General features: G+C 46.4%; 1 protein-coding gene across 3 annotated transcripts in view; it reads right to left on the bottom strand.

Moving 5' to 3' along the window:
• LOC135546135 (spectrin beta chain, non-erythrocytic 4-like) overlaps positions 1-17,271 on the bottom strand; it is a 53,739-nt gene that overhangs the window by 31,155 nt on the left and 5,313 nt on the right. For all 3 annotated transcript variants that reach the window (XM_064974314.1, XM_064974315.1, XM_064974313.1), the window contains exons 5-17: positions 17,075-17,155; positions 16,860-16,975; positions 16,515-16,627; positions 13,741-13,928; positions 12,276-12,393; positions 11,906-12,064; positions 11,313-11,615; positions 10,911-11,061; positions 9,530-10,400; positions 9,163-9,300; positions 6,639-7,395; positions 4,667-4,869; positions 2,211-2,301 (exon numbers count right to left, since the gene is read on the bottom strand). In XM_064974314.1, coding sequence (XP_064830386.1) covers positions 2,211-2,301; positions 4,667-4,869; positions 6,639-7,395; positions 9,163-9,300; positions 9,530-10,400; positions 10,911-11,061; positions 11,313-11,615; positions 11,906-12,064; positions 12,276-12,393; positions 13,741-13,928; positions 16,515-16,627; positions 16,860-16,975; positions 17,075-17,155 — 3,289 coding nt within the window. The remainder of the gene's footprint in view (positions 1-2,210; positions 2,302-4,666; positions 4,870-6,638; positions 7,396-9,162; positions 9,301-9,529; positions 10,401-10,910; positions 11,062-11,312; positions 11,616-11,905; positions 12,065-12,275; positions 12,394-13,740; positions 13,929-16,514; positions 16,628-16,859; positions 16,976-17,074; positions 17,156-17,271) is intronic.

Consider the following 17,271-nt stretch of genomic DNA (forward strand, 5'->3'; position numbering starts at 1 on the left):
AATCTTGCGAGGAGCCCCAGATCAAGGGAGATTATCAGTGGTCTTGTATGTCTTCCATTTCCTAATAATTGCTCCCACAGTTGATTTCTTCAAACCAAGCTGCTTACCTATTGCAGATTCAGTCTTCCCAGCCTGGTGCAGGTCTACAATTGTGTTTCTGGTGTCCTTTGACAGCTCTTTGGTCTTGGACATAGTGGAGTTTGGAGTGTGACTGTTTGAGGTTGTGGACTTTTGTCTTTTATACTGATAACAAGTTCAAACAGGTGCCATTAATACAGGTAACGAGTGGAGGACAGAGGAGCCTCTTAAAGAAGAAGTTACAGGTCTGTGAGAGCCAGAAATCTTGCTTGTTTGTAGGTGACCAAATACTTATTTTCCACCATAATTTGCAAATAAATTCATAAAAAATCCTACAATGTGATTTTCTGGATTTTGTTTTTCTCATTTGGTCTGTCATAGTTGAAGTGTACCTATGATGAAAATTACAGGCCTCATCTTTTTAAGTGGGAGAACTTGCACAATTGGTACTGCCTAAATACTTTTTTGCCCCACTGTATTTGTGGTTTGATAGATTTACTGCTCTGCTGTCGTGCAAAGGGTTCATGGCATATTCCTCTCCAACGCCCCCGCTTTTCCCCTCAACCTTTCACCCCTGGATGCTGCCCTCCTGACCAGAGGAGCTCAGTGGGGATCACAGGCAGAAAGCACCCCTGGGACTCCAAATGAATTGGGCCCATGTGCAGACTGGGAGGCAACAGATTGTGGAAGTATAGGAATGGCGCTCATCAAATGGACTCCAGTGGGAACACTGCTATTAGAGATGATGAGCCTCTGCCTCCAGTCCACAGTCAGGTCAATGTGATGTCACTACATGGGGGTCATCACCAGGGTGACCAGGCCTCCCCCTCATGGCTCCATCTTACCATCTCACTCAAAGAACAGGATAGATAGAGCTAAACAGGGCCATCTCATATCTATAGGGAAACGATTCCCTTCAAAGTGGATATTGCACTACGTTTTTTGGGACGCTACCATTAGACAAGTGAACTAGGAAAGTCTAGAATTCTGCTAGAATTGTGGTTCAGAATGGAGCAGGGTAAAAACCAGCCGCTGGACGTGCATCATCCCTTTCTTCCCAAGCCAGTACAGCTGTATAGAAAGCGTAAAAGTTAAGAACACACTACCGACTTGGTTCTGCACGTTCGTACAAACTGTTGTAGTGTGTATCCCTCTCATACAGTAGGCCACACACGGGCAGTGAAGCCTTCTCACACAGATACACTGCCCTTTCCCTTGAACAAACAATGAAGGGAGGTGGTGGTGAATTATTCAATGCAGGGCAGGCAGAGAGAAAGTTGCAGAAACGGAATAAAGCTCCGGGTTAGGTAGGGTAGCTCTGGGGCACACTATAATACCCTTTCATTTAAAACATTTTATTAAACTAAGCAAGTCAGTTAAGAACAAATTCTTATTTACTACCCAGGCCAAACCCTAACCCGGACGACGCTGGGCCAATTGTGCGCCGCCCTATGGGACTCCGAATCACGGCCGCTTGCGATACAGCCTGGAATCGAACCAGGGTCTGCAGCGACTCTTCACCACTCAGGAACCCCTGATACAGCTGATGCATCCAGGTTGGGCACTGGACACTGAATATGGCTGTCCTGACTCACATCACAGCTTCAACATGGCAGTCAAAGTCATGTCACAGCAAAGCATCATCTTCCTTTGCAACCAAATGACAACCGTATGACAAGTATCCAACAAACTAGGTCAGCCCTCTCAACGGGTTTGCCAGAAGTGGACTGTCTTGTCAGAAAGATCCAGCAACAGCCAATCACGTCGGAACTTCAGATGAGTCAAGTTCGTCTGTCACTCACATCCCCAAGTTAAGCATCTAACCCAGCAGCCGGCTGGCTCAAATCCTTCAACTTACATTGAAACAAATTAACAATTTTGTCACCCCTGATATAAAGATTGAGGAAGGACAAGAACCCAGCCAGCTAAGCAGAGTTTCAGTTTATATCACTGAAGGATCCCGCAATATGATATTCATCTGGAGGTTTAAGCCTGACCCCATGAGGTCCCAGGCAGAGACATGTACAGTACAGTATAGCTCTGTACCCCAGCCATTTTATGAACCCATACAACATCCCATTGGTTATTGATATGCCAGTGTTGGTCATGACACTATTTGTGTTTTGTCCTACCTCGTGGCAGTCCTGTAGTAACCTCTGGAGCCCCCACTGGCCGTTGAGCCTCTCCAGCCACTGTTGGGCCAATTCCCGGTTCTGGTTGCCTCTGTGGAGGAGAGAAACATAAAGCCATTCATTCACACACTGCTCGATTCATCCACACACTTCATCAATCACTCTACTGGTATCTGCAACTGTAAGTCCATGACGTCGATGGCTTTGGTGCAGCACACCGAGCAACAATGAACAACAGTACATTGTAAAGACATGAGTCGGCCGCAACGGTCTCATCTAAATATCTCCCTAACATGTGGTCGCCCCATGCTATTGTTGGGGTGGAGAGCTGAATACGGGGTGACTAGGCCCCTCCTTGCCTCACCCATCAGTATGAATGTCATGCTCTGCTGTTAAAGAAAGTATCAACGAGGGGAGTTTCTTTTCGGTTGCTTATGCTTTGTCTCCTCTGTGTACCGTGGTGTTTGTGAAGCCCACCTGCTACTAAAGACCACTTCGTTATCACTACAGTATAACTAACTCATATTTGAACAGCATTTTAATATTTCAATACCCATAGTGCATTCATATAATGTACCAGTCAAAAGTTTGGACACACCCACTCATTCAAGGGTTTTTCTTTATTTTCACTATGTTCTACATTGTAGAATAATAGTGAAGACATCATAACTATGAAACTATGAATCATGTAGTAACCAACAAAAAATGTTAAACAATTCAAAATATGTTTTCTAATTTAGATTCTTCAAAATCACCCTTTGCCTTGATGACAGCTTTGCACAATCTTGGCATTCTCTCAACCAGCTTCATCGGGAATGCTTTCCCAAAAGTCTTGAATGAGTTCCTGCATATGCTGAGCACTTGTTGGATGCTTTTCATTCCCTCTGCGGTCCAACTCATCCCAAACCATCTCAATTGGGTTGAGGTTGGGTGATTGTGGAGGACAGGTCATCTGATGCAGCAATTCATCACTCTCCTTGGTCAAATAGTCCTTATATAACCTGGAGGTGTGTTTAGGTCATTGTCCTGTTGAAATCAAATTATAGTCCCACTAAGAGCAAAGCAGGTGGGACGGCGTATCGCTGCAGAATGCTGTGGTAACCATGCTGGTTAAGTGTGCCTTGAATTCTAAATAAATCACTGACAGTGTCACTAGCAAAGCACCCCTACACCATCACCTACACCATCACACCTCCTCCTCCATGCTTCACGGTGGGAACCACACATGCGGAAATCATTCATTCACCTACGCTGCGTCTCACAACGGCACGACGGTTGGAACCAAAAATCTCTAATTTGGACTCATCAGACCAAAGGACAGATTTCCACCAGTCTAATGTCCATTGCTCGTGTTTCTTGGCCCAAGCAAGTCTCTTCTTATTATTGGTGTCCTTTAGTAGTGGTTTCTTTGCAGCAATTCAACCATGAAGGCCTGATTCACACAGTCTCCTCTGAACAGTTGATGTTGAGATGTGTCTGTTACTGAACAGTTGATGTTGAGATGTGTCTGTTCCTTGAACACTGTGAAGCATTTATTTGGGCTGCAATCTGAGGTGCAGTTAACTCTAATGAACTTATCCGCAGCAGCAGAGGTAACTCTGGGTCTTCCTTTCCTTGTGGTGGTCCTCATGAGAGCCAGTTTCATCATAGAACTTGATGGTTTTTGCAACTGCACCTGAAGAAACTTTAAAAGTTCTTGAAATGTTCTGTATTGACTGACCTTCATGTATTAAAGTAGTGATGGACTGTTTCTCTTTGCTTATTTGAGCTGTCCCTGCCATAATATGGACTTGGTAATTTACCAAATAGGGCTATCTTCTGTATGCCAACCCTACCTTGTCACAACAAAACTGATTGGCTCAGTTAAGAAGGAAATTAAGAAGGAAAGAAATTCCACAAATTAACAATGCACACCTGTTAATTGAAAGGCAAATTTCAGGTGACTACCTCATGAAGCTGGTTGATAGAATAGCGTGCAGAATAGCTGTCATCGAGGCAAAGGGTGGCTACTTCGAAGAATCTAAAATCTAAAATATATTTTGATTTGATAAACACTTTTTCGGTTGCTACATGATTCCATGTGTGTTATGTCATAGTTTTGATGTCTTCACTATTATGTTACAATGTAGAAAATTGTCACAAATAAAGAAAAACCCTGGAAAGAGTAGGTGAGTCCAAACTTTCGACTGGTACTGTATGGTATCGTGCCTGACAAGTGACACCTCTACCTTTACCTCATGCTTTTCAGACTTTACCATAGCGCCCTCCCCTGTATAAATAAGGACATGTCAATATTCAGCCATGCTGCTATATGGATCGGACAAAGCTCACATTTCATTCTCATGCCTCCGTGCTCTTCTATGTATAGTCAAAGATGTTTAAGAAAGATTGTACATGGCTTTGACATACAACAGCATGGTCAGACAAGAACAATCCTCCTATATGTCGCCACCCACCTGTTAGTGAGGGTGTCCACACGCTCCCTGATACGGTCCGAGTAGATGTTGCTCTGGCTAATGAGGCTCTCTCCGGCCTCGATGACAGCCTTGATGCGATGCAGGTTGAGCTCCATGGTGGTGGTGAAGTCCTTGTGCTTCTTGATGGCAGCCTCCACCGTCTCCACCGTGGCGGGGAGCTCAACGTGGGCCAAGGCTGACTCCTGGAGGGGGACGGGGAGAATGGACAGAGTTAGAACCCCACGTCAGTAAAGCGTTTATGAATGTATAAGAGAGTAGAGGGAATATAAGTAAAACTGAGAGAGAAAAATGGAAATATTACTGTAGTAAGCTCTTATGTGGTATGTGGGGGGAAACTTTGCTTTTTTTACATTTTAACATGATCAATTGTACTGTATAAAACACCCACATACAGACACTCAAGCCTGTGAACCCTAATAGGCACAGTGAAGACCAAATTGCCAAAGCTTTGCCTCCCTCACAATAGTGTTGTCAGGACCTGGTTACGAACCTGGGTCTCTGGAGTGAGAAACAGTCACTTAACCAACTGAGCCACGAATAGTCAGCAGAACCCAGAAGATGAGGCAGACACAGCAGTACTTAAGACGGTGTATTTAATAAAGTAAAAAAGTCCTATAATACAAAAAATGGCAAATCCAAAAGGTGGTAGGTATAGCACAAAAGGCCTCAAAAGATACTCAAAAATAAAAACAGAAATCCACAAGAGCATCCACTGGAAACGACAAGAATACACAGAACACTAGGGCTGGGTGCTAACATACAAACACAGAGCACAGAACTGAGGGAAACAAAGGGTTTAAATACAATCAGGGGAAACGAGGCACAGGTGCAATTAATAATGGGGAACAAGGGAAAAAACATAAGGTCAAAAAGCACAATGGGGACATCTACTGACCAAAACCCGGAACAACCCTGGCCAAATCCTGACAAGTGTGCAAGAAGATAGCTACTAGTTTTGCTGCAGTCCTGCAATGTTGCAGGTTTATGACTGGTCGTTGGTTGTGCTGTCATATCCAATATCACATCTTGCTGGGATTTCCTGCTATGGAGCCACCTATGAATTCTACATCTAGGCTAGGGATCACAGGCACACTGTATACTGTGCTGTGTGTAACTATAAAAATATCCCTCTGATTATTTCCACAATGCCCTTTCCACACCCTTTTCGATTCCAGGTAGAACACTTTTTGGTTCCAGTTAGAACTCTGTTGTGTTCCCTCTGTGTATAGGGTTCTACATGGAACTCAAAAGGGAGCTACTTGAAACAAAAAATAATGATTCAAAGGGTTCTCCTATGGGGACAGCCGAAGAACCCATTTAGGTTCTAGATAGCACCTTGTTTTCTAAGATTGCATTCCTGGGGTTTTCCCTGCCATGATAACATCTATAGAACACTGGCCACTCACTGCAATAGCACTGACCCTCACTGCAATAGCACTGACCCTCACTGCAATAGCACTGACCCTCACTGCAATAGCACTGACCCTCACTGCAATAGCACTGACCCTCACTGCAATAGCACTGACCCTCACTGCAATAGCACTGACCCTCACTGCAATAGCACTGACCCTCACTGCAATAGCACTGACCCTCACTGCAATAGCACTGACCCTCACTGTAATAGCACTGACCCTCACTGTAATAGCACTGACCCTCACTGTAATAGCACTGACCCTCACTGTAATAGCACTGACCCTCACTGTAATAGCACTGACCCTCACTGTAATAGCACTGCGCTTCCACAGCATCCAAATCTAGTACAGTCAGAAGTCATATTGTACCGTCTTTAGCTATTCATGTTTAGTAGGAATTACTGACTAATAACACAGATTAGCTGAAGATGATTTGGGATGAATTGACTCAGCACATAACATACAGTATGTCGGCCTAACTACTAGATATTGCTGATAGATATACTGGTATTGGGATGTCCAACAAGAGGTTAACTGACCTGGTTGTTGAGGAAGGCCTCGGCCTGCTTGACGTCCCTCAGGAAGAGGTGGAAGATGTGCGCCTGCACCAGCACCTCCCTCCGGCTCTCCCACATCTCCAGCAGCTTGTTCCAGCCCACATCCAGCTTCTGGAGCCACTGCTGCAGCGCCGCGTATGGCAGCGGAGCCTCCTCGGCCTCCAGCAGCTCATTGACCGCCTGCAGCCGCTCGTAGTCCTCCTCGTACCTCCCGATCTCCTCCTTCAGCGCCGCGTGGCGGTTGATCAGCCTCTCGGCCTCCTCCAGCGCGTTGGGCAGCTCGTCGCTAGCTGCTGCCGTCTGCGTGTGCACCAGCCACGTCAGGAAGGAGTCCAGGTCCTGGATGAACTGCTGCAGCCGCCCCGCCACCATCAGAGAGTCCTCGCAGCCCTGCAGCGTGCGCTTCAGCTCCTCCCACTCTACACTGATGCCCTCGAAGTGCTCCAGGACCTCCATGGCCTTGGCCGGGTGCGAGATGGCCAGCTCCTCTGCCTCCTGCTGCAGGTGAAGCAGCTTGGGCTCCAGCACGGCCAGGGCCCCGTCCATGGTGGAGAGTCGGCGCTGCAGGGCCAGCACCCCGCCCAGGTCACTGCCCACGTACTGAGTGGCGTCGATGGCCTTGCGCTTCTCCTGGATCTGAGACTTGATCTCAGCACACTCCAGCAGGTAGTTCTGGAGACGGAGGACAGAGTCCAGGTGATCCTTCTTCTGCTCCACCATCTCCACGATGCGGTTCCATCTAGAGGGGACAGACAGGGGGCACAGGGGAGGGGAGGTCAGACAGGGGCACATGGGTGGGGAGGCCAGACAGGGGCACATGGGTGGGGAGGGGGAGGGGAAAGACAAGGCCACCGGGGTGGGGAGGGGGACGTAACAGACAGGGGGCACAGGGGTGGTGAGGTCAGACAGGGGCACATGGGTGGGGAGGGGGACGTAACAGACAGGGGAACAGTGGTGGGGAGGGGGACGTAACAGACAGGGGCACAGTGGTGGGGAGGGGGACGTAACAGACAGGGGCACAGTGGTGGGGAGTGGGCAGACAGGGGCCCGGGGGTGTGGGGTTAATAGGAAGGGGCACAGTGGTAGGGAGAGGGGGGACAGACAGGGGCGCAGGGGTGGGGAAGGGGGCTGGGTCAGTCTGCATCTGTTTTAAGCTTTTAATTCACATATAATTCAGTCAGTATACTAAAACATACACTAAGTACTAACTATTGTTACAATTGTCATAATTCATGTTTGAAAAATATATAGACTATTCAAATATATATTATTTTCACTTACCAACAGAGCCCAAGAGGATGGAATCAATAGTGCAATTGATCGAATGCATTAATAAGGGACATTGGTTTCGTTTGTTAGTTGTCATTTGCATCTCAAAGGGTTTTGTCTTTGTCTTGACACAGGCTGTGTCTAGCCTGTTTCCACGCCAATTAATATGGTCCTCATGCAAAAGAACAGGCATGAATTATACTCATTCAGCAAAGCATATCCAACATGACGTCATGCCAAAACCCCCAAGCCAGAGGCTTCAAAGGGTAGCAACAATATATTGGACCATTGACCAGATATAGTCAAAACATGAAGCAAACCTGAACAAGAGAGGACAAAGTTTACCAAAACTATGTCATAGATATGTACAATATCCATGAATGCTATACTTAGTCACAACTAAAACCATAACAGTTTGAGACTGAGGGAGAATATAGTAAAGCCAAAGAGAACACATTTTGGGCATGTTGGTCTTGCACCCGGTGTGGTAGGCAGTCGACACAGATGGTCACCCTGAGATAGGCTCTGTATGCCAAGGTCAGGAGGAACTGGGCCACTGTAGCATTTCACCAAAGCCATCATCCACTACCCTGGCCCTGGATCTGTCTGTCTGTGTCACCATGGTGTCACTAGGGTCTCTGGTCCCCTTCCAGTTCTATCAGCAGGGAGCATGTGATCATCGTGGTCAGCATGTGATCACCCCCCCCCCCCTTCCTTATTTGGCAGGAAATTAACTAACAATGAGGTAACTGGAACACTTTGGGAGAAAAAAATCATAAATGCACTGCGCACCATGTGTTGTACATAGATTGACAGATGTGTTTCTATGGCTGTGTTTACACAGGCTTCCCAATTCTGATCTTTTAATTTATTTTTATTAATTGGTCTTTTGACCAATCAGTTCAGCTATTTTCAGAATTGGGCTGCCAGTATAAACGCAGCCTATGTAGTGTTTAGTTTTGTAATAAATGACCCGTGTTGATGAATCTCTATCCAACTAAACATAATTCCCATGTTATTTCGCAATGCAGATAAGTCACATTTTCATCACATATTGTCTTGTTGTGGAATAGACCTGGGGTGCATTGATTGCTGCAGACCATAGCAAACTGTAACAATACATTGTTGTTGGTAAAGTTCAGGTTAGTCCTTCCCCGTTTTGACCTTTTGCTTCTGTTTGGTTCCTAGTGAAATACACCCCAGAGTTGATCAGTCAGAGAACAGTGGGGTGGGTTACCTGCTGTTGAGGTGGTCCTGGCAGCCTCTAACCTCTGTCGAGCTGGGGTGACCACTGTCCAGGAGCTGCTGCACTATCTGGTTCACGTCCAGGATCCTTCCCATCAGGCTGTTCATCTCCTGGTCCAGGCTCTCAAACCTACAGAGAGTGTGACATGAGAGGAGGGAGAATGTGTGTTTTAAACGCAATAGAGCCATCAGTTAGATATGACTGATTATGACATTCCTATGACAGTGTTATGTCGGCCTTATGAGGGGAGGGTTCAAAGCAACGGATTCCCGAAAAACGCGGGACTAACTTTAGAACTAAAAGCATGACTTAAATCTAACATTCTCCCTATGATCTCCACCCCAGACGGGAGCTGTACCTGTGGGCTATGACCTCTACGTCCTCCAGCCTCTCTGGAACCTCCATCTTGTTGAGCCACTGCTCCTTCTCGTCGATCCACACCTCGCAGGCGTTGACCTCGCTGAACATGAGGTAGACGGCCAGCGCGTCATGCAGCCACTGCTGCCTCAGGACAGCCACCTCGGCCACCTCGGCGTACAGCTGCTCCGCCTCGCCCATTCTCGACTGCACCTCGTCCAGCTCCCGGTAATGCAGTGGCAGCGCCACCATGTGTTTGCGCAGAGTTACCACGTGCATCCGGTGCTTGTCCACGGCCTCGCACACACCCCGGTGCTTCTTGAGCAGTGACTGGGTGGAGTACTCATCGTGGCCAAAGTCCTCGCTGGAAACCAGGCGGTAGGCGTCCTGCAGCCAGGCCAGCAGGTCGTCCGTCTCTGTGCTGAACTGGAAGAAATTGAGTGCCTCCTGCAGGTGGCCCAGTCTCTGCGCCGCCTGGTCCTCCAGCCTCTTCCACTCCCCTTTCACCTCCATGATGCGCTCCTGGATGCCCCCCGTGCCGAAACTCTTCTCCATCAGGATCTGCTTGCCCTTCTTCATGGTCTGTTGGAGGAGGGAGCGGTGGGCCAGCAGCTCCCCAGCCAGGGTCTTGTGTTTCTGGAGCAGCCGCAGCACACTGCTCAAGTCCTTGCCGCAGGTCTGGGTGACAAGGATGGAACTCTTCTCGCGGATCCAGGCCTCGGACTCCTCCACCTCCTGGAAGAAGGCCCAGAGGTGCTGAGACTCCTCCAGCTCCGAGCGCCGCTTGGCCGCCAGCTGCTTGAGCTCCTCCAGGCAGGTGCTGACATGGTTGACCCGGTTGCAGATCACCTGGGGGTCACAGGGCTGGTAGCCTGGGAAGCAGAGAGAATAGGGGACAGGGGATAGCACTCAATATACATGTCTGTATTAAAGATGTATATGGGGGACTGTATCTAAACACTCAATGAATTTTGCATGTAAACAAAAACCCTAATACTGATATAAAACGAGCATAAAGTTTTCCAAAATAACTATGTAATATCCACAAAATTGAAATAACCTTCACTTTTGTATTGTAAATGGATCTTCAGAAAATATGTTGTGGAAAGTCATGAATGCCCTCTTGTGGGTCTCTCTGGAAGTGCCACGACCAACTTCACCACTCAATGTACAGTAAACTATACTCCTACACACTCAACACAAAACATTTGTTTTTTTAACTGTGCATTTTTCCAGGACCAAGGGAGACATAACAGCACAGTCAGAATTTCTAATCCTATCAAATCCAAATATTTTATCCCTCAAAATCACCTCGTTGTTATCAAAGCACATTCCACTTCTCACTAAAGCTGATCTGGCAACATAGCCATCTGACGTCTTACCTTCGATGGTGGTGAATTTGAGAGCGGCTGTGTTAAGGGTCTGCACCCTCTCTGCCTGCGCAGTGATGTCAGCTTCCTGGAGGCTGTGTTTCTGCAGCAGGTCGTCCACCTCCAGCAAATGCTTGCCGAAGTCTTTGGACAGGAGCTGGACCTGTGGTGAGAGGGACCTTCGTCACCTTTCTGACTCTCAGCAGTGCTTCCCCTGACCATGCTGCCTGTACTAAAACTTAAAAAGTCAACGTCTCAAGGATTTCTCACTGTTTTTTCATGTACTATATCTCCACATTATCATTTCATTTGCACACAAATGCCAACCCACAGTCTATGCTGTTGAGTCGACACAACTTGGAGACAGTATAGTGTTCATGTAACGTAAAATGCATGACAAAATACTTGTCTCACCTGCATGTCCTCCATCCAGTCGATCATATAGACCATGTCCTGGAAGGTCTTCTGCAGAGCCAGGTTCTTCTCCAGCCGGGCCTTCCTCCCCACCACCAGCTCCTTCAGCAGGCTCCACTGGCCCAGGATGTTCTCCTTGCGGGCCGAGATGCGCCGGATGTCATAGTAGCCCTCCGTCTCCATCTCCCCAGCCAGCTCCACCACCACCCCGATGCGCTCCTCGTACGACGAGATGTCCGCCTCAATGGCCTCGTGCTTCTTCATGGCGGCCTCCACCGCTGGCAGATCGTAGCCAAAGTTATCCTGGTGGGACGGGACATTCAGTCAGGCAGAGGATCACTTAACTACAGGCAGGTGATTGTGGAAGGGTTTACTCAGTCGGGGCAATGCAGTCATATGAAAATACATCTTAATATACCATTGCCCATTGAAAAGTCATTCATGTTATACAATACTTTGCCATTGTTCTTAAAATACATTCTAAAGACATTTCATTCTCAATCTACAGCTACATTATAAGACTATTGCTATAAGACTGTTAGGATATGGCCCCTGTCTGATATGTTCGAGACACTAGTCACTGTGGCCCCTACCTGAGACACGAGGCGCTGGTTCTCGTTGAGCCACGCCTGTCTCATGGTGGTCTTGTGGTCAAACCGCTGGGCCAGCAGCTCCAGCTTCTCCTGGCGAATCAGCTCCTGACGTAGGGCCACACCTCTCTCATGCTCCGCCTTCTCCAGCCTCTCCCACGCCTAGCCAAATGAAAAACAGAGGAAAATGTACCCATAATGCAGCATGGTGACAAACATAAAGAGGAGTAATTTGCACTGATTTGCTACATTTAAAAAAAAACTGATACTGATAAAGAAGGATTTTATATTTGCCAAGACATGTCCAGCTATTGCATCATCTGTTCAGGCATTTGAGACACTCCTTATTCCCATGTATACCAGTATTCATTACCTTGTTGATATCAGAGATGAGTTTCCCTTCATGAGGCACGTATGGTTTCTGGTTGTTAGCTCTGAGCTTGCTTTGGATAGTAAAGAGGAGCACTTCCAGGTTCCCCTTCTCCTGGAACCTAGCACAAGACAGAGAGTGTGTTTCACAAATACCCTGATACACAGTACTTTGCACAAGGTGGGATCCGTTTGAAATGTAAAATCACAGGTGTCATATCCTAGATCCTGTACCTTAAAATAACCCTCTGCTCAAAAATGGATAAAAGACATGCATTTGTTCTTATTATTACATTACTGGGGTTGTGACGGTCATGGAATTTTGGATGATGGTTATTGGTCAGCCAAATGACCGCGGTCACCATTATAAATCGTTTGAATAGCAAAAATGTTCTCCTTTCCTCCTGTCCTGACTGCATGTGCTGCTGCAGGGAGGTGCCGTTGCCTAGGCAACCAAAGACTTGTTTGCTACAACACCTTGCCTGTTTCAGCAAGGAGCAACAAAGTTACATCACGTTGTAAAGAGTCCACGTTACCGCAGAAACGCAAAACAACTGCACGAATGCCCGGCCGCCCCGTCTGCGGTCAGCTGTTCGTTGCACACAAAAATACGGTTATGGCGGTTATTTTCTTTTCATGACGGTCTTCATCCATAGTCATCGGTTACACAATCATACAGTCATTGTGCCAGCCTTGTAAGTTACCCGACTCATCAATGTATTCTCTGTGACCTTCACCGCAAAGGCATTCATCATTACACGTGGCCTAGCTCCACACACTGTATAATTGTAACCTAATTCTAAATAATAAGTGGTCATCACTGAGCAGATTTCAGAGTCATATGATGACCACCTCTGGCCATCGAGAGCTGCCAGGGCAACTAGGCTGGGTGAGAAGCCAGGTAAGGCCTCAGAGATACTAGTCACCAGAGGAGATGTCTATCCTCTAGCCATAGAGTGAAAGGGTCTGGAGACACATTTGGGTGTCACATCACTTAGATCCAGTCCCTTTTGGTCAAATAGGTCATGAGTCACATGGCACGGCTAACTGGGTGCTTAGTTACGCCAGACATGCCAGCTTGGGGCCTCATGCTGGGTCTCATGCTAGTACTACTGTGCCCACACCCATCAATGTGTAGGTTTTAGTTGAACACTCCAACAGTTATATTATATACCACACATCAAATGGGAATCAGACAAATCAAAAGCATCTGTCTGGAGGCATTCTCTGAGAAAATAACTATATAATATAACATAAGCTATAAGAACTATAAAAGGATGCAACTATTGACTCAACCTAAATCCTGTCCTAAAACCAAAGCAACCAAAAATGATTTAGTGATAATTTGTATAAAACAAAAGTTTTAAGTTTAAAACCCTCTGGTGTATGAATAGGACCACTATAGATTGAAAAATAATTGATGCAATACAATTCATACTTTTATGTGTCATTGCACAGTGTTGACTTACTTGATGGGCTTCTCAATGGTGCAGTAGGTGGTGAAGGCTTGAAGCTGTTGCTGGACACCCGTTAAGGAGTTGGCAAACTTCTGGTTGCTGATGATGCCTATGGTCTTCTCGATCCACTCCAGGAGCTCCGAGGCCAGAGCTTCATATCGATCGATCATCTTCTGACCCTCAATGGCATTGTCCAACACCTGTATAAAACGTAAACATTTAGCATCGATGGATATTACATAGGAGTGACTTAATTCATAACTTTTGTTTATTAGCATTTGATAATGGCTCAGACACTAGAGGTATGTGGCAGGGTCTACAGTCAATCACGGACTACAAAAGGAAAACCAGCACCATCACAGACCACGATGTCTTGCTCCCAGACAAACTAAACAACTTCTTTGCTCGCTTTGAGGACAATACAGTACCACTGACACGGACCGCTAACAAAACCTGCGGGCTCTCCTTCACTGCAGCCAACGTGAGTAAAACATTCAAACGTGTTAACCCTCGCAAGGCTGCCGGCCCAGACAGCATCCTTAGCTGCGTCCTCAGAGCATGCGCAGACCAGATGGCTGGTGTGTTTACGGACATATTCAATCATTCCTTATCCCAGTCTGCTGTTCCCACATGCTTTAAGAGGGCCACCATTGTTACTGTTCCCAAGAAAGCGAAGGTAACTGAGCTAAATGACTATCGCCCCATAGCACTCACTTCTGTCATCATGAAGTGCTTTGAGAGACTAGTCAAGGACCATATCACCTCCACCCTACCTGACACCCTAGACCCACTCCAATTTGCTTACTGCCCCAATAGGTCCACAGACGACGCAATCACACTGCACACTGCCCTAACCCACCTGGACAAGAGGAATACCTATCTAAGAATGCTGTTCATCGACTACAGCTCAGCATTAAACACCATAGTACCCTCCAAACTCGTCATTAAGTTAGAGACCCTGGGTCTCGACCCCGCCCTGTGTAACTGGGTACGGGACTTCCTGACGGGCCGCCCCCAGGTGGTGAGGGTAGGTAACAACATCTCCACCCTGCTGATCTTCAACACTGGGGCCCCGCAGGGGTGCGTTCTCAGCCCTCTCCTGTACTCCCTGTTCACCCATGACTGCGTGGCCATGCACGCCTCCAACTCAATCATCAAGTTTGCAGACAACAACGAGACGGCTTACAGGGAGGAGGTGAGGGCCCTCAGAGTGTGGTGTCAGGAAAATAACCTCACACTCAATGTCAACAAAACAAAGGAGATGATCGTGGACTTCAGGAAACAGTAATGGAGAAGGTGGAAAGGACAGACTGAAATGGTCCTCCCACACAGACAGCGTGGGAAAGAAGGCTTGCCTCTTCAACCTCAGGAGGCTGAAGAAATTCAGCTTATCACTAAAAACAAAAATAAACTTTTCCAGATGCACAATTGAGAGCATCCTGTCGAGCTGTATCAACGCCTGGTACGGCAACTACTCCTCCCTCAACCGTAAGGCTCTCCAGAGGGTAGTGAGGTCTGCACAACGCATCACTGGGGGCAAACTACCTGCCCTCCAGGACACCTACACCACCCGATGTCACAGGAAGGCCAAAAGGATCATCAAGGACAACAACCACCCCAGCCACTGCCTGTTCACCCCGCTATCATCCAGAAGGCGAGGTCAGTACAGGTGCATCAAAGCAGGGACCGAGAGACTGAAAAACAGCTCCTATCTCAAGGAAATCAGACTATTAAACAGCCATCACTAACATTGAGTGGCTGCTGCCAACATACTGACTCATCTCTAGCCACTTTAATAATGAAAAAATGTATGTAATAAATGTATCACTAGCCACTTTAAACAATGCCACTTTATATAATGTTTATATACCCTACATTACTCATCTCATATGTATATACTGTACTCTATACCATCTACTGCATCTTGCCTATGCCGTTCGGCCATCGCTCCTTCATGTATTTTTATGTACATATTCTTATTCATGCCTTTACATTTGTGTGTATATAAGGAAGTTGTTGTGAAATTGTTAGGTTAGATTACTTGTTAGATATTACTGCATGGTCAGAACTAGAAGCACAAGCATTTCGCTACACTCGCATTAACATCTGCTAGCCATGTGTATGTGACAAATAAAATTTGATTTGAATTATACTCATGTGTGCAAAACATACACTACTGTTCAAAAGTTTGGGGTCACTTAGAAATTTCCTTATTTTTTAAAGAAAACCACATTTTTTGTCCATTAAAATAACATCTAATTGATCAGAAATGCAGTGTAGACATTGTTAATGTTGTAAATGGCTATTGTAGCTGGAAACAGCAAATTTTTGATGGAATATCTACATAGGCGTACAGAGGTCCATTATCAGCAACCATCACTCCTGTGTTCCAGTTGCACGTTGTATTAGCTAATCCAAGTTTATCATTTTAAAAGGCTGTTGTGTTGATTAAAGAAGCAATAAAACTGGCCTTCTTTAGACTAGTTGAATATCTGGAGCATCAGCATTTGTGGGTCCGATTACAGGCTCAAAATGGCTAGAAACAAATAACTTTCTTCTGAAACTCGTCAGTCTATTCTTGTTCTGAGAAATAAAGGCTATTCCATGTGAAAAATTGCCAAGAAACCGAAGATCTCGTACAACGCTGTGTACTACTTCCTTCACAGAACAGCGCAAACTGGCGCTAACCAGAATAGAAAGAGGAGTGGGAGGCCCCGGTGCACAACTGAACAAGAGGACAAGTACATTAGTGTTGAGTTTGAGAAAGTGTGTCGGCATCCTCCTACCTTTCCCACTCTCTTGCCCTCTACTCGAAGGGCTTTCATCTTGGAGAAGTAATGGTAGTAGGACACAACATAGGTTATTATCGACTTCTCATCTGGGTTCTCTGTATTCACGTCTGCAGAGTCAAACAGGAAGGACACCAATACACAAACACTTACAGCACACATTTACAATATAACATAATCACACCTTGACATGAAATAATTTCAGTAGTGTAAAATATAAACTATGGTCACTGTCGCTGAAAGTCTGTGAAGGTTTGCAAGTCTGAGATATAGGTTACCAAATGTCCATGAACTGTTGACGAGGTTGTCTAGTCGCTATTTCAATTCTCTGTGCGGTCTTACCTTCAGGGTCCAGGAGTTTGGTGAGCCCCAGGTTCTGCTCAGCTATGTTGAAGGCTTGCTGGAGGTTGTGTGTGGCATTTGACCGGATCAGCTTATGGAATTCAATCAAATCAGGCCTGTAGTAATGCAACGTAGGTCATTTAGTTCACTTTCCATATGGTCACATAAATACATGTTTTAAAACGTAAAGACTTGATTGCTTAGCCAATGCTGACCTGTGTCGGTGAATGAGAGCGTTGAAGGCGAGACCATCTCTCCAGCAGGTGGTGAAGTTCTGGATGTGGACCTCAGAGTACCTGTGGGACAGTTGACACAGAACACACTCACAACTATTGGGCCAATAGATATATGCTATCCAACTAAAGACATTGCATGTATCAACAGTAGTAAAACAACTGTCAACATCCTTAAA

This window comes from Oncorhynchus masou, chromosome 9 (genome assembly GCF_036934945.1).
Source record: "Oncorhynchus masou masou isolate Uvic2021 chromosome 9, UVic_Omas_1.1, whole genome shotgun sequence".
Lineage (NCBI taxonomy): Eukaryota > Metazoa > Chordata > Actinopteri > Salmoniformes > Salmonidae > Oncorhynchus > Oncorhynchus masou.